Source organism: Anopheles moucheti, chromosome 2, assembly GCF_943734755.1.
Source record: "Anopheles moucheti chromosome 2, idAnoMoucSN_F20_07, whole genome shotgun sequence".
Lineage (NCBI taxonomy): Eukaryota > Metazoa > Arthropoda > Insecta > Diptera > Culicidae > Anopheles > Anopheles moucheti.
The window spans coordinates 52,812,938-52,831,463 of NC_069140.1; the positions used below are offsets into that span (position 1 = coordinate 52,812,938).

The 18,526-nt window shown below is 45.2% G+C and overlaps 1 protein-coding gene across 1 annotated transcript; it reads right to left on the minus strand.

Annotated features, from left to right (window-relative positions):
• Positions 1-113: 113 nt before the first annotated feature.
• On the minus strand, positions 114-18,071 carry LOC128299172 (3-hydroxy-3-methylglutaryl-coenzyme A reductase). Its single transcript, XM_053035044.1, has 5 exons — positions 16,663-18,071; positions 6,500-6,587; positions 4,850-5,419; positions 2,145-3,845; positions 114-2,051 (listed from the first exon to the last, which is right to left on the minus strand). Exons 1-5 carry the CDS (start codon positions 16,988-16,990, stop codon positions 1,961-1,963), a joined length of 2,778 nt encoding a protein of 925 aa, XP_052891004.1. The 5' UTR covers positions 16,991-18,071; the 3' UTR covers positions 114-1,960.
• Between the last annotated feature and the right edge of the window lie 455 nt (positions 18,072-18,526).

The following is an 18,526-nucleotide window of genomic DNA, read 5'->3' on the forward strand; positions in this document are numbered from 1 at the left end:
ACTCATCGACTGGCTCATCGTTGTATCTTCGACCGGCTGAGAAATGAACACATCGCGCCGTTCCCAAGTACACCATCGAAATATAATTTTCTCACTGTAGTTCTCGTGGTTCATAAATGTTACTCATCGGTTTACGAAGCGCTTTATTTAGATTGCCACTTTGAAACATAGGTAAGGATTCCTGTTTTAAAACAAAAACTCAATATTTCCTGCAGGTCTCCTTGTATCCAACACGATACATGTCCCGCGTTTCCTTCCCTTCGAACAACTGCTTCTTTTGTGTAGTTTGTTCTCAATCATCTGTCTTTCATCGTTCTGCGTTTCAACTTGTTTAGATATCAGTGATACAGTTCATCTAAGAAATTTTTATCGACAAAAGTTCAATCATTACCATGCTACACCAGTTGCAGAGCCAAACGACACGATGAGTATGTAAAAGATGATAAACTATTGAGGATCAGCACTAGCTTATTATATCTCCCATTTCGGCTCTTTCATCTTCCTCACTGGCTATACAACCGTTATCAATGTTGGCATACATTGCTGAACGTGTGGCGCGCACTGTGTGATTTGAATTATCCATAGTTGAAGTTTTGTGTGTGAGGATTTGCTTTGCCGGTTACACTATTTGACCGGTTAATTTGGACTGCATACAACACATTGAACACCACATTCCGATAGACTTTCCGTTTAGGCCACACCGGTCTCTAGGTTCCGGCGGCAGACGATCCACTGTAGTTATCACTGTGCGCCTTTTTCAAATGGTAGATTCCGATAGAACGTGATAATAAAAACTAGCAAGTGAACGAATGCCGTCGCTGCAGGTAATGGTAATCAGGCGGTGTGGCGTGAACGAGGCGTCTAAGCTGTTCGGTGGCGTTAAACGTGTTAAGGAACGAATATTATTTGCGCCAGGATATAACAAAAAATCAACCCTTGGAGTTCTACGCAATCCTACGAAGGGCTAAACTAAACGTAAGTACACCATCAGCATGAATAAAATCATCCCCTATCCGTGGGTTTCAGTTTCTAGTCTCATTTCGTTGCACACCGTTTACGTTTGCTCATTTGTTGAACCAGTTTGCAATGCTTCTTACTGCGTTACACATGTGGCTACAACGTGCATCTCGCCGTAAGTACGTAAAAGTCGCACTGGAAACTGATTTTGTTCAATCTGAATGTGTGAGATAAAAGTGCAAACGGACCCGTCATTAGCGACAAATTAAACCACTTTTGCACTGTTCTGTCGCATATTTGTTTCTCGTGCTATAGTTTTGTTTTTTTTTTGTTAACTTCTTCCTATCCTTCCAAGAATTAATTACTCTTAAAACTACAAACATACCACCGTTTACCGCTCGCGCTTAAAGTCAGCAAACAGAATAAGTAGATGGTCTCGATATTAGTTATGTTTGCTTGCTTGTTTGTTTGTTTGTTTGTTTGTTTGTTTGTTTGTTTGTTGTTTTGTTTGTTTGTTTGTTTGTTTGTCGTTTTGTTTGTTTGTTTGTTGTTTTGTTTGTTGTTTTGTTTGATAGTTTGTGCTTCCACAAACCAATGCAACTTACTATAATGCTATTTACAATCTACGCAAAAATCCTTACTAATATGAATAGCGTGCCATTTGTTTACAATTGCCTTAGTCCATTCTAAGACTACCTTAATGTTTCAGCATCCTGCGCCGTATCTCTCTTCTTTCCTGGCACGTTGCGGGCTTGAGCAACATCGGCAAACCATACCGTCGGACTAACCGGCGGTCCCTTTACTATCTCCGTCATTTGTGTTTTTTTTTTAGAATAAGTTATAGATCTATACTTTCATTTATGTTTTCCCATCGGTTACTATCGATTACCAGTTATGTATTTGGCAGAAAGATAGTGAGCCGTTCGTTGAAGCGTGTGGAAATGAGTGCTTGATCCTGTCGCATCGAGTGTCATCTCGTTACTGCCCGTTGGGCGGCTAGTCGTTAAGAGGAAGTACCTGCTTCTCCTTCCTTCGCGGCCGTCACTATTGCCGATGCCGCTAGATGCAAATTTGGATTTATTGCTACCGATGATCTGCAAGAGACGAAGCGAATTAGGTTAAAAAGAATAATACACTCCAACTCCAACTCAAACCCGCCATTTTCATTTTCTCTTTCCGGTGCGTACCTGTTGTGTCGCATATGGCTGTTGACTAAATCGCTAGTAACCAATGCCGACAAAAGACTCAGTTCTCCGGCCATCACGGTGGCACAGATGATGCGGGCCAGTTGCTTCGAATTTTCAGCCGGATTCGTCGGATGGGAACCGCGCACACCCAGCAAATTGAGACAGGCGCCCTGGCCAGGCAGTCCGGTTCCGCCACCGAGCGTGCCTACCTCCAGCGAGGGCATCGTGCAGGTGATGTACAGATCCTCGCCCGTCTCACCACACGTTTCCATGTTGGTTGAACAGTTGCTGCTGGTAACGTTCTGGGCCGGATCCTGCCCGGTCGCGATGAAGATCGCAGTAACCATGTTGGCTGCGTGCGCATTATTGCCCCCTATGCTTCCGGCAACGGCCGATCCGGTCATGTTCTTCAGTTTGTTGCACTGCACGAGCGTACGAGCGTTCGTACGGAAGATCTGCGCTAGCTTGTCCGCCGGCACGATCGTTTCGCAAACGACGCGTTTGCCGCGCCCCTTGATCCAGTTGATGGCAGCTGACTTTTTGTCCGAGCAGTAGTTACCGCTGAGCGAAATGATGACCATCTCGGGAAAAACGGATTGTATTTCGCGCAAGGCCTTTTCCGTACCCTTCGAGAGCATGTTCATTCCCATCGCATCGCCGGTAAAAGCGCGGAACCGAATGTACAGTACCGGTCCGTCCATGGCGATGTACAAGTCCTGTAGGCGAGCGTACCGACTGGTCGAATCGAACGCTTTCTTGATGCGCTGGAAGTTGACGTCCGATTCCATCCATCGCTTGGCTTGTGCCGCTAGCAGCACATTCGGGAAGCGGACGCAAGGCGCACGGGTCATACCGATATCCTCGCAATAGCTCGTTACACCACAGACCGAAAGGGCCTTGCAGCCCCGGTTTGTGCTGGCCACGAGGGCACCCTCGGTGGTAGCCATCGGCACGAAGTACTTCTTGCCGTCAAGCAGCAGCGGCCCAGCGAATCCGACCGGTATCGGCACGTACCCTATCACGTTTTCGCAGCACGCATCCATTACCTTCGAGTAGTCATAGTTGAGATACGGCAGATCTTTCAGCAATCCAGAATTACATCCCGCATCCTTCAGCAGCATGCAGCGACGCAAGCGAACGCCGCGTTCCGCATCATCAATGATTTTCTCGATTTTATACAGCGGGCAAATGTTGCGACAACCGCGCACAATCATTTCCACCTCGCGGTCGGTCAACCGTTTGCCATGTCCATCGTACTGCAGTATCTGTACACACTCCTCCAATGGTCGCGGCTCCCGCTCGACCTCATCCTCCTCACTGTCGAACAGCTCCTCATCGTCGTCACTCGCCGGTGCGAGCATCTGCTCGCCTTCCGCATTCTGCTCGACCAGGGTATGCTTTCGCACCTTGCGCCCGAAACGGCCACCACCGATCAAACTCAACTCGCTCTGGGTGGCTTTTTCTTCCACCATCACGGTTTCGGCCAGGGTGAATGTAACGGGCGGTGTAGTCACCGGCGCTGCTCCTTGAATTTGTTGCCTTGTTTCGTTCAGTGCCACTGCAGCGGCTACTTCCTGCTCGTTAGCCACCGCGTGTATTAGATGATCCGAGAGGTGGTAACGATCGAACAGCAAGAATTTGGCACCGAGCGTGACGATGAGAATGTAGGTGAAGATTTGCTCTAAGCTGAATGACAGCAAACTGAAAGCGATTGAAGAAGACGGGTCGGGTTAAACTATGCATCATTTATACATTATATATTCAGAAATTAATGTCTTGATTTATTAATTTATTTTGATATTTGCAACTTTTAAGAAGGACCCAAAAACCAAAACATCGATGGAGACGCATGGTGTTTTTAAAAGTTGACACAGTTTCAATGAAAAATCTCTTTACAAAAGATTCATGAATTTTTAAACATTCACGAACGTCAACTATTTTGTTTCTATTCTCCTAAAATCAACTCGTCAATTCTCAATCCAAGAATATTTATGTTTGATGAAGAAGTTGTAGAAATAGATGAAAATGTCAAACTTTTTCGATACTTCGCGTGCGTCTCGGAAGGTGTTGTGAATGTTTTGAGATACACGTATCTTAATTATAGACATTCGGAACCAATCACTCCGTTTAAGGATCCATTCCGCAATCCGGATCTGAATTCGATTGTCCCAGCACTGGTTTTAGCTACTATCATTTCCTGCTTCGATAAAGGAATTTTAAACATCGCTTGTCGTATTGGACATAATTCGAGGGGGTGCCTATGACGATTTCGACTATTTCTCGGAGCAAGCGCACGAAATCAAACAAACTTTGGCCCGTGCACACAAACACATGTGGCGCAATAAAAACTATGTCAAGATCGCCAGCTGACTCTGTTGTTGACAGTTCGGGAGATGATGGTGAACGGGTGTTTGCAAAAAAGAAAAGCAGCAAAATGCGCCACCAACATCGTGACAATAAATTAAACCCTCCCTCCCCGCTACCGGCAGCAAGAGAGGAAGGTGAATTTTGTAATTTAATTTTTTGCAACAAACTTGATTGTGCGGAACAGCTGGAAAAAAAGCCAATGCAAAACTGAGACTACGTGCCAATGCGGTAAAAACAAATTTAACATAAGAATTGGGCCAGGCAAGAGATTGATGACATTGTTCTCATCGGTGCAAACAATCGTAGCAATCGTTGTCGTTCGTTTGGCTATTACTTACTGCATGATCATTTCGGACAGTTCGCTGGTGTCCGTCTTGTTCATTGCGGCCAGATGCTCATGGGCCCGTGACGCGATGATCTGTTCGGCCGCATCCGACTCCTTGTCCGAGGTGGGAAACCGGCTCAAGACGTGCACGACGAACAGCCCGCTGGACATAATCACCTTCACGCGCTGTACGACCGGGTTCGGTTTGCAGTCCTCCTGCAGGAGCATGTGCTTGATCAGTACCTCGCCGTTAAGCTGCTGCCCGTTTCGTCCGTTGTGCGTCAGCTCGAGTATCAGCGATAGACAGGCCGGGTAGAAGGTCATGAAGACGATGTAGTTGACCAGGGCGGAAAGCACGGCAAAGCCACTCAGCAGCTCCAGCCGCTGAACGCCGGAAAGTGTCCCCACGCCAATGACCAGCGCTTCGACGAGCGTGTCGAGCGACATCGCCGGCCCGAATACCTCCATGCCGCGCGCAATGTTCGTCGTCACTTCAGACTGGTTGGCACCGCACAGTGCCAGCTGAGCCAGTATGCCGGCCCGCGACAGGTCAATCAGCAGCAGAAAAAGGAACAGCGCGTCTCTGTAACGAATGGGAGGGAGAGTTGCGTTATTGAAGATTGATGAATCGAAAAACAGCAGCAGGTAAACACCAATTGTCAATTACACCGCGAACAAATCTTTCAATCAGGAGATCAAGCACTTCCGAGCAAACGTCTACGTCTATCCTCTGAACCGTTAATGTGAAGGGTAGTAAACTAACTTTCAACTAAACGTAGTTGTCCAAGTGTGATGTTTTTTGCTGCGCTTTCAAGATCACTCAAAAGTCATTGTGAGGAACCAAATGTCGGAACTGAACATTAATCGGTCAATCAACACGGTTGTGGAAGGAAATTATTGTCCAGTCCAGTACCATTGAACTATAAGATCCAAGCTACTGGTGAAGGTTATACGGGGTTTGAGATTTTTTCCGCACCGTAACCACACAGCTTAACCGCATTGATGTATTGAATATTTTTAGATGTTTGCCCTGGCCACAGCTATGCTATGCTACTTTAAACTATTCTGCACCATTGTAATAGGTGAATTCAGTTGCTCAATGTCAACTGCATCAATCAAGCTCCAAGTGCGTCAAGGTTTAATTCGATTAAAATCTTTCCTGCCGTGTACGGCGGCATGTGAATTCTCTGTTTAGAAGTACACAGCAAACTCTTTTTTCGTAACATTCTTTTATAAGATAATTGTGATATTTTTCTTTTGTTTTCATGTCGTTAGTAGATGCCGGATATTTCTGGTAACAGGCACAGTAATTAACTTTTGATTCTAGCTATAAAAAAGCTCATTAATCGGTAGTTGAACTATGCTTCAGATAATTACTGTTAATAATATCTACGTCATTCGTTAAAACACTACGGGAAAAAAAAACAATGAAATGTGTTTGCGTCTTTTATCTTCCAATACATTACAGCTACTCTTTACTTGTATTTTAACTACTATCTAATCATTTTGCTCCGATATATTTTTCCACACGAAACTCACACTTTCTTATGACTTTTTCTTTCCGGTCAGAACCACCGCGAAGCTGCCTACCACAGTTATCATCCTATCTTCAACGTCACGGAAAGACCCGAACCGGTGTGAATGAAGAAATCGTTTTACTTACTTTAGATCGGATATTTCACAACCGAGGATGTTCAGCACGGTGGTGGTGAAGATGAAGCTGGAGAACAGCGCGAAAAGGGCAGCAAGGCCTGAAAAAAAGAGGAACAAACAAAACCACATATGTTAACGTGCGGAGTCTTCATTAGCGAGAGATTTTTTTTTTTCATCCTCGGCCGATAGTTTTGTAAAGAGCGACCGGAAGTGCTCGGTACAGTCTGTTAAATGGATGTAAATTTTTGGGTATTGAATATGAAAGGTTACCGTCACCGCCTGCTGGGCAGCTGCACGGGACAATAGATCGACGAACGCGAAGGACGCCTGGCAGACAAATGTTCCGTACCGCGTGTGCTTGACCGCTCCGTAAGTGTGTATGTTTGCTTGCTAATTTAACAACTGATGAAAAGTTGATGTTCCTGATGAGTACTTTGTCCGGACGGTAACGAGCATGCACGCGGTCGACATCACTAAAACTTCTATCGGTTGTGCTCGGGAGGGGCTTACCCTAAACGAACACCCATGAAATGATCGTGAAAAGCGTGATCAATTTCCGCTCCTTTCTCATCTCCCTTTTGCCGGCATACTGTCCCACGCCGGTGGTGATCGTTTCCAAATCTTCACAAATAACGATACACTGTCCGCCGAACCGTGGACCCGTTTGTGCAAGGTTGTTAAAACATTTAGTAAATGAACCCCGCGAAGATTTGCGCCTTTTTGGCAAATCAATCGACCGTTCAAGGTAAGCCGCCGCCTGTCCTCCACATCATCCCGCCGTGCCTCGCTTCTCTAGGCTGGTGCAGCTCGTCCGACCAAACCAATTCGAGCTGTTCGAGCACATGATCAACACGATCCGCGGTTAACGGTTTCCTAACCAACGAAATGCGAAAACAGAAAGAAAAAGTGATCACGAACGGAGCGAACTAGATTGATTTTCACGGTCACATCATGGCCAAACAATCCCTGGCCTTCCCCATATGTGAGGTTGTGTGAGGGTTCGAGACCGGGCCGGAAACTTAAAGGTATAAACCATATCAACTCACAGCTTATTGTAGCAACCATTTTGTCCGCAATACGTTATGTTCTGCAAAAGGTGTTATGTAAATGATTGCAAGCACCGTACCACGATCTTCTTTTTTTTTGTTCATCCATATTCAGCAGAAGCAAATTTATGGGCTCAGTTCGCGTGACATGTGTTCTGTTGGTAGCAAATAGGCGATGGACATAAGCCGTTAACTGTTTATCCAATACATCATCATCGATCGTTTGCTATTTTTTTTTTGCAGTTAAAAATATGCCACATTTGAGCTGGAAAATATTCCAAGTAGAAAGGAACAGTGCTTGTTGTTACATATTTGTTATACAGAGTTACAAAGTAACAGTAAAGTAATAAAGTAATGAATTTGCTTTGGACAACACTTAAACAGGTAGATCCCATTGAGTTTTGCATTAGATGATTTTAGCGTATTTTTACATTATATTTCCACCATTATATCACCATTTTCCATTATATATATTCTCAGTGAATAGTTGGGTAAAATTACCACTTAAACTTAAACTTTAGCTGTATTGATCGTATCTGCTTAATTGACGAGGGAACGGCTGGGCCGTACATCTTACAAACTAATAATCTTATATCTGATTACCCCGGCAATAGATAGAAATTGTGTATTTTTCGGGATCTCCAAAGTCCAAAGTTATATAATTTTTCGACCAATATTCACTCGCAGGAAGATATGCTCTGCGTACGGAGAGATCAAAAGGGTGTCCTCTGCTGTTGAACTGCTTTCAAATGATCAAAACATTGGCGGGCACGATATCGATATCAGTTATTTCGATTAAAACGACATTCATTCTACTGGATGGTAAATTCGACTTCAGTTTCGTTTGATGCAGATTGCTCTTACTTGTAGTAGTTTACTGTTCTGTCAAAGGAATGGTAATTTAGTTTGATTCGTTCTTGGGATCTAAAGATGAAAATTTTGTATAGTTCTTTTTTATTTTATATTTTCCCTGTAACTGATTAAATTGCTGTAGTTTATGATTGCTGAAAAATGAATAAAATCAAGGCAAAATTTTATTCGCTTGTTAGAAACACTGGAAACTCACACCCAATAACTTTTGAAACATTATTGAAGATGAAATTTGAGACAAATAACCGTTTCAAAACATGTTCATTATAAGAAATAATTTTAAGGAGTTGGATTCTTTGGATACAACTGTACTAATACAACTGGATACAACTGTTTGGGCTTTTTGTCTGATTGTGAGCGTATTTTTGAACATTTGTTACAGCTCTTGATGATCTTTGTCATGTAGTCATTACGGCCTCGACACTTATTTCTCATACTATAAAATCGACTACTACATCATTTAAATAAACCTCTTGAAGTAGTTGTTTTATTCTCAACAAAATAAAACCAAATACAATTATATAACTATGTAACGCACTGTAGCATTTAGTATTACTGATGAAAGGCATTGACAGCCTCAAACAGAGTGCGAGGATCACGTACGTTAAAGTTCACACAACAAGGGCTACTTTTTTCACTTTTAATGCTTTTATAAGGAAACATCAATACCGTAGCGGAATCCGGAAGATACCGACATTTATGCTTTGGGCGCATTGCTTCAACCACGCAACTACCACCACTAGGCCCGCTCTAGTGGTCGTGTGTTCAGCCATGCGTTAATGGCATGGCCTTCGTGCTTAGTGTGCGACTGTGTGCACCATTGTCCAGCGAGACGAAGGTAAAGAAAGCAGTGGCAGGTAAATGCAGCCAGCATATTCCGAAAGTGGCCAAAAATGTTGCGGGAGGGAAAAACGCAATTAACGCAATATAGAAAACAAACGTACACACATCACCGGCGCGAACGTGTCCGTGTGCCCCCAGCGAAGGCCTAGGCGGAATGTGGCCGCCCCGAGGGTGCGTGTACGCCGTGCATGCGGGTTCGCGGTAGTTACTTTCTCCGCAAATACTCGTTTTTCGGAGACGCGACTCCGCACACCAGTGTTACCATCGCGGTGGTGGTAAACCAAACGCGGAGGTGGCCGCTTGGTTTGTTGAAGAAATTTAGTAGGAAAAAAAAGCGAACCTCAACACCGCCGTAATATGGACTGCTGCAAACCGGTCATGCGTGTACTTCATGCAGGGGTCCCCGAGTTGGCGTCGAAACGATAGGTTCAATCATTCGTAAAGAAGATGCCCATTGCAACGGTTTGTTCTGGACGAAGCAAACGAACGCAACGTACCGCCTGAGTCAAATTTATGGCTTGCATTAACACCACAGAACGCTTGTGCTGATGATCGCCAAGCGCCCACTAAGTGTGGCACAGAGTTGTTTTGCACAGATTTTGTATCACACGGCAGATGATCGATGATTGCTATCGCCGCTTAGAAACTACAGCAACAAGACGACGCACGATGTCATTTGCTAGCTGACGCTCTCCTCCCTGTTAACGCCATTATCGTCGTTACCGGCGGCTTACGCAATAACGTGCGAGTTATCAGCAAACGCTTTTACTGTGCTTTTTACCCGACGTCGACGTCGACAGACCGTGACAAGGGCGTATGCCGTTGGAAAAATTTCCCTTTCATTAGCGACCTCAAAACAAATGCGTGGAAACACAATGAAATAATTTGTGCCATTACTTTATACAAAGTAAAAATATTAAACAATGTTTTAAGCAATGTAATCATTTATTGTTGTACATGGATGTACAACCACATGTACAATCAGGATTGCTGAGTGATCTTTAACCTAGCAAGAGACGTCGTTCGTATGATTCGGAATGTCAATGTCGTATATCGGTGCACCATCCACCAACACACTCGTGCATTTCAACTTCATTCACAACAACCAGTTTTTAGTCCGTTTTTAACTCATCGAAATAGTGAAAGCATATGAAAGAAGCTGCAAAACAAAAAAAAACAGTAAAAAGACCATCCGTCGAAAACAAACCGGAAGTCAAATTTTGAGGTTACCTTCGCACGACTACTTCTTCGAGCGCGATCTGGCAACCCGGTTCCCGGTTTCTTTGGGTTTGCTTGGGCATATTAAGGCGAAAAAACCATCCAATGACCCCAAATGTAGTAGCTGAACAGCAAAACCATATCATACACACACATATGTACATGTCCGAATCCGAATCCGATCAAAATAATCGCTCCGAGTGGCGTTCGGCTTGATCTGACGTCGTCTACAGTACGAGATATTCTGTGGATCGTAAGTACGCGCCACCGTACCGGGGCACAGGCTTTGATTTTGCGTTAACTTTGGAAAGGTGCCAACCCCCTAACTGATCAAACCGGAGCAGCGAACCAACACCAGCCTCTCATGTAACCGCCCGCGGTGTGTATGTGGATGCCGGTGGCCCCATATTTAAAGTGGGTCAGTGAATCGTGTGCGTGATCGTACGGTGCACTGTACCGAAGGGGGTTGACCACCACCAGACCCCGATCAATCGATCGGTCGCCGGGCGTGATCGAATGGATCATTTTCGTACGAATACCAGACGTGCATATCATATGTGCCACACCAACACCAACATACGCATAGCGTCCTAACTTTGCCGACGCATGTCACACGGTGCACGCTGGTGTTGACCTTGTTTTATGGCGCCTAACAACTCTCTTTTCACATGCATTCTATAGCTGCTCTTGCATTGCATCGTGTAGCATCGCATTTTACCCTTTTGAAGCGGCTACACAGATACACAGATAAATAAGTTGTTGAGTAAACGAAACAAATGGGATCAATTAGGATGATCTTCTAACTTAATGGCTGCCGAAACAGCTTTCCGTACGTAAATTGCTACTAAAAATCGCTGAAATGACGCAGAAAACGATTAATGTTTATTTTTGTGGGTAAAAAACCTCGACCTGCTCGATCTTCACCGATCCGAAATGCTAAAGATCAGATATTTATACTATAACAATTCAATGCGCATACCAGTTCTTTCACTACAGGAGATAGTGACGCCAACTAGCAGGCAAGCCGCAACTTAAAGAAGCGTCCATACTGAACCGGTTTATTTTTCGTCACCACACGCCAAGCTTTATCTGTTCTTTCATGTGAGCGGGATACAGCCATTTACTTCCAAAAAAAGCCTTAAGATTTTTGAATATTTTACCGTCTATCAATGATCCCATCTGCATCCACTGTTATGCTGAGCAAGAACACGAATATTTTAATGTTAATTTCAGGGCAGGATTATATAATTAAGAAGTCTGGGGTACAAATTGGTTCCTAGACTATGTCACAGCTGAAATCCCGCCGCAGCAGACTAGAACACGTTGGACAATCATCGTCGAACACGAATAAATTAAGAATTATGATCGGATTGCCAAAAGAAGGGTAAGTTCGTAAACGATGTTCAGTTTTTTTTTACTTCGACAACGAAAGATTTCTCTGCTTGCAACGATACCCGCTAGTGGGGCCAATGTTTCACGACGAACGCAACCGACGACTTAAACGATACAGTCGGCGCGAAGCGTAATTCACGCATCATCACTTTACGAGCTGCACAATACGATTGACCATTTTATTCCCCATTCCATCCGAACAATTAAATGGATCTTTTTTTAAGTGTTAGATTTCACTTTTTTACGGTCACCACCACCACCACCACGCCTTACGCCCGACGTACCGCTCGTCCTCCCCGGGGAGAGGCAGCAATATGACATAAGCAATACGAGCACATATCAATCGAGCAAATCGTGAAGCAATTAAAATTGGATACTCCACACCGGTGTTGCACGGTACACACCAGTACCCGGCAGGCTTTTGGTAGGATTCGCTCATTGCTTTTCATCTCGCCAGTGTGTACCGTTTCGTCCAGCGTCCAAAGAAAGGTAAACGATAGTGTCATTAGTGACGTCATGTGGCAAGAGACAGTTGCGAAACCGAGTCGGCGCACTCGAACTGAAGAAGCGGCGGTGGCGATACGATGCCACCATTTGAATCAACATAGCGTGCCAGATAGTGAGCCGGGCACCATTTTAGCATGCCTCAAATCGCATCAGTTGAAACAAAACAGTAAGCAAAAGGAATGAAAGAGGTCGGAAAGTGAATGGCACAATTTAGGGTTTGTTGCTTGGTGGTTTTTTGTTTTTTTGTTCGTGATACATTTCGAACCATCCCGTGGCAGTGGGCTTTATCGTTGGATTGCCCCCTTCAAGGAACATCAGTTTGGATCAGTCGAACAATCAATCATACCGCCACGCACCCCCTGTTCAGCGGCACTGTGCATGGAGTATTGATGTAATGTACTTAAATGCTTGAATTTCTTCCTTCAGCATGTGCGTGCGTGGAATTGGCGAGAAAATTTAGTTATGCTACGAATTATGTAAAGTGGGAAGCTTATGCATTATGTGTTTTCCAACACCGTTACGATGGGGTTTGGTTAGGTCGTAGAGTAAGTAAAAAATATTTAACATAATTTTATTGGAAAATGGTTTAAAATAAAATTCAAGAAAGAATTTAACAATACACCGTCGTAAAGTCACAATGGAAAAGATATCAGAAAGAAACAAAAAATGAAAAAAAAGTCTATAACAGAAGATTTCATTCGGATCATTCGGAGTTATGCCCACCACAATCAATGAACGCTTAAAACTATGCAAATTATGCGAAATTTTAGCATGTCAGTTCCGTCATTTAACAGATGTTTCGCCTCACAGATATGATGTCCAGCGTTAGGCACAGTGGTCGTAAAACATATTTAAATTTTAGTGTGCGAATTTATGCGAAACAAACAACATCCATGTTCGCAGAACACTTCGCAGCGGCATGATAATTTTTAACCACTTGGTTCTTCTTCTCAAGTTCATTCTGAGACACGACACACGACACAGAATCATGTGACTGATACCACATAGCTGATCGCGATCGCATGAAACGCAAGAATACATTAATATTGGGTAGGGATTTCCAGCAGGGAAATACGTCCAGCTATTCCAGATCCAGATCAGGATCGTTGATCAACGATCGGCCCTTACACACCCTCCAACTGTACATTAAATTTACAGCACGGGGCATTAAAACAAGGTAAAACCATTACCTCTGACAGCACAAAGCAGTAATAAAAAGAAAGCAACATGATCGTTCGCAACGCACCTGACATTCTTCACCGCCTAAGCAGTAAAACCGATAGCACCTGAACTGCGATTAAAATATCTTTGTCGTGCGGGTTTTGACGTCATTGGCACGAGGATTTGTTGGGATGGACGGCGACAGCGAGAAAATGAAATAAAAATCGTTGGAAAATCCGAACACCAAGAATCCAGGAACGAAGGAAACAGGTTTCTTCTTCTGTAATTATCGACCAGCGAAGAAACGCTGCAGATTGTACGCTGCACATGATGAGCCCCCCCAGTAACACTGCTTGAAAGGATCGGTTGTCCTTGAACTGTGTGGTCACATACCAGTGACGCGCCCCATCCCATCAGTTCTGCAGGTTATGAGTAAGAGCTGCCCGAGAATGCACAATATTTTATGCTTACGCAAATAGCATATTGATGTCGATGCTGCTGCAAGGGAATGGTCTCTTTGTGTGTGACGGACAACTGAGTCCGCGAGATAAATGACGTTCGCAAGATAAACAATACGCACGTTACGGATGTGACGATTCGCACGGAATAAATCCCCGTGGCGCTTTCGGTGGGGAATTACTATTGTAATTTTTTTTAGTAAATGTCCATGATCTTGCGGTTGCTTTTAATTGTTTGCAGCGGTAACATCGTACACAAAACGAACCTGGGGCTTTTTCTGGGATTCTGATCTTTTACCCTAGGACATCGCGCATCACAACCTCAGACCTGCCTCTGCCGATCGCAGTGGGTGTGGCGCGTACCACATATGTCGCTGTTTGTACACGTTCTTTGCAGAACGAAGTGCATGATCGTCCATGATCGAGTAGTGCTTTCGACCGTGCTGCAGTTAACTGGTTGCATCAAGAGGTCGCTCGCTCGTGAAGGTCGCTGCCACCGCGAGTAGCGAGGCGTATGGTGGGAGATCATCCGTTCGCACCGTCACCTCTAGCGTCACCGTAATTTCTACCGCTCGATGACGGGGTAACGCAACCGAAGGGATAGTGGAACTTCTTCCTGCGCTACGTTACACCGAGCATAGCGTGAACTTGATTACGGTTGGAAGGCTGCGGCCAGTAGCTGGTTGATTATGAAGCGACACTGCTAGCGTTACTAATAGCGATCGCAAACTCACCGAGAGGGGCCCTACTATGTGGCTACCCTTGACTTCCTTCCCGATGTGGTACAGCACCGGACGAATGGGGTGTTCCGTACAGCCCGGATCGGTAGGGCATCGAAGTCACACCATATGCAAACGGAACGCCCCAACGGTTGGGTTGGATAAATTCTTCGCCGGGCGGCTCGGTTAGGAAATCGAAGATTCGCTTAACGGAACGACAGCACGACAACCTTGATCGGATGCCTGGATAGGCTTGCTGAGAGTGTGTTTTCAAGTGCTGCTACTAGAACCGCACTCGCCGTCGTTCACTGCCCGGATGTCCCCTGCAAGTTTGTGGGTTTGTTGTACGGAGATGCGCGCAAAGTCCCACCTTTTTATGCGCACATTTGGGCAGTGGCTTTGCAAGTTCAAAATGGCATGCCCGATGGAGTACGAATGGGGGGTTGGGGTCAAGCATATTGATGGGATTAACAGTTCAAGCAGGTTATCGTTTTGCGGAAGGAAAATTTTAATAATCTGAAATATTATTCACATTATGAAATATTATTGCTGTAAAATATTCATAATTAGCTGTACAAATGCGTGAGCAATTTGACATAAATAGCTCAATTGCTTTATCAACACCCTCCATGAATCATAAGCTTTAATCCGCTGCAGTTACATTTATTTCGCTGGCATGTTTTGACTTGGTGTCTGTGGGATTTTCCCAAACTTATCTCTATCCGCTTCTACACACCGAACCTTGACCGTTTTTTTTCTTCTTCTTTCCATCAACAAATCAGGTTTGATCGTTTAACGCCAGTTTCGGTGGCCGCGAAAGTTTTTCAACGGCGCACGGCGTGCAGTCCAATTTCCACAGTTGACCATAAAATCTCGAGCGATCGTGGCGCGTTCGCTAGATTGCACGGGGTGCTTGCAACCCCGCGTACACACACTACTGGCAAGCGCGAGGAAGCTTTTGCACCCACCCCCCACACACGGGGGTGCTAAATACCGTCTAACACCGTAAGCAAATGATACCGCACTCTTACAATCCTCGGCCCGATTCTTCGCTGTCTCGTTTTGCCCGTTTACCAACGGAAATTGCCTCGCGCGGTCGAACGAACCTTCGCGCCAGCTCACACACACACACCAACTTTCGTGCCGGGGTGTATCGATCGAATGTGGCTTCGCCGACGGTTGGAAACAACGCGCGTGGTGGCACACCGATTGGTTTTGCTGATATTTCTCATCCCAATTTAAGCTTCATGGAAATTTAAACAAATTCAAACTGGGAGAAAATGCATCTGAGTGAAACGGCGGCCGAAGAAGGTCAATGACGGTGATTTGTGTATGCAATCAAACGCGATTAGAAAAGAGAAAACTCCAATTCATCAAACAGAGGGCGTATGATCGGATGCTTTTTGATGCACGGTGTGGCTGGGCGATCAAGAGGGCACACCAAATCCGGAGAAGGTCTCCAAGGGTTTGTGTGTGTTTTTTTTATGGCAATGCCAATAACACCGGACTAATATTTCAGGCTTCCACCATAAGATACTAAACAGATGAGTTTCATTTTTGTTTTCTTAGTATCTTCTTCTTCGGCACAACAACCTCAAGAGGGGTAGGCCTTCCAGTTCTATATTTCTTGGATTTTATATTTACCCGCAGCGGGATAGTCAGTACTGCGTACGGGGGATTGTTCTGGATGGGATTTTGGGCCGGTCTTGTCGTGTGAAGACCGGCGCCACTACCAACACACCATTGGGTCGCCCCGTTTTCTTAGAATCGTTTTTCAATGCTTAGGTTCTAGACGGCAAGTCCAGAAATACTAATATAATAACATATACTAACGGTTGTAATATGAAATATTTTCCCAAACTTTGTGTAAAGAACGTATGTAACAGAATGTAAATTGTAGTCTTTGGTCCGTCTTGCCTTACACTTGCATAGCATTAGGGGGAAAACAGTGGTACTCACCTAATATATACTTCGATCCAAGCTTGTGCAGATGACGAAAGTGATAGTAAATATATAAAATGGCCGTGCAACGCACTATCATCATTAGAATGATGTCGATGATGTTTCGTGCAGGTTCCTCGCACAATCCACCGTCGACCGTACGTTGTCCATAACGCCAGCTGGTGCATGTACGCAACTGCTCGGCGTCATCTGCCGTCTGTGCAACGTTATTGTTCCGATCGATCGAGAGGACGCAGGCCGTTGCAGAGACCAGCAGCATAATCACCTCCCACGGATGGGAGGCACAGAATTCGCCGTGCGCGCGAAACAGTCGTCCCAGACGCATGGTGGACGCGGGTGAGGCTGCCGAGTCTGTCGTTCGAGGTTCGGGGGTACCACAGGCACGACGGGCGCACGTGCCGGAGGGTCGTGGCTTTGACCTTTGTCTTAAATTTTCAACAAAGCACCAGAGTGCATAAGCTGCCGCACGGACAGGACGAGCAGATTGGTGACTGCACACTACTTCTAGCTGCTACCAACATTCACTCACTAAGATACACGCACTACCCAAAAACAAAACCTCCCCACCCCGTTGGCTGCGAATGCAAACAGGTCCTCTTGAACACGGTATAAAATTAGAAAATCATCTGCATGGCGCACTGGACTTTGGACTCCAGCGTACTAGCCCCACCAGCATATATGCGAAGCACTAGGATTGTATTGAGCTTTGAACCGGAAATGGAAAACTCGTACAAGACACGCTTTGTTACTATTTGGCTTTCTACTCGCTTTTCCTTCTCTCTTTCTTTCTTGCCCCGCGGTCGGCTATCACCGCACGGCTGACACGTTGATGCTGGGGCAGCGGGCACGGATCATCCCCACTCGGGCACAGTTTCGGTCGAATTCGGTGGTCCACGAGGATGGTTCACATCCGGGCGCTCGAGAAAGAGAGCACAACACAAGCACAAACCGTGCCCGGCCAGGGCACTTACGGAGAGTGGCGATATCGAGAGTCGCGAGCACCGAATATGTCACTGTGTACTGCGAACGAGCATGCGTGAGTGCGTGCGTGAAAGGGGTTGATCTGTGCGAAGCAAACGGACAACACCACTCCACCAACACAGACACGATACCCGGCGACGGAGACAAACGTGGCACACACTTCTTCACCGTAGCACGGTTCCGATGAGACTGAGCCCGCGGTCGCAATATCTTCAGCCTTTCTGCCTTTCGGCTTTAGATGCTATCGCGGGGTGACGTCAACAACGGTTCACAGATTTGCCGTCCCGACTGTTCTTTCTTGTTTCCAATAGCCCCGATCGCACTACACGTGTGGAAAGCACTGCAGCCACAGGTCAGGTTTTTAATGCCGCGTTGAATATGGGAGCGGGCTGATGATGATTTCTATTGTCTGCTAAACGCCATGTGCTGTTTTCTCCGGCATCCTTATCTGCGACGGATGTTATGGAAAAAGGAACGGAACGCCTGAAAATAAATAAAACAAAGTATTTTTAGTGTTTGGGTGGACACACCGTAACAGATCGCAGATATATGGCATGGAAAGGTTTGGACTTATTTTAATATTTTTGGTTCATGTACACTTCCCACCGATCCGGTTTTCACAAAAGGGTTGACTAAAATTAGGAACTATACAAATATATATATTTGTGTGACGCAGATGAAGAGCTCGGTAAAGGTATGTAATGTAAGGATTGCTTCAAATATACGCTGTTCAACGTTGACACATGATCCATAACCATTGCCATTAGGGTAAGAATGTGGTAGATGATCGCATACGATCGTGTATAATGCAAAACAAAAAATCCAGGTGTGTTTGCTATAACACCCGAACGAATCGATCGATTGGGAACAAGTGAAGAAA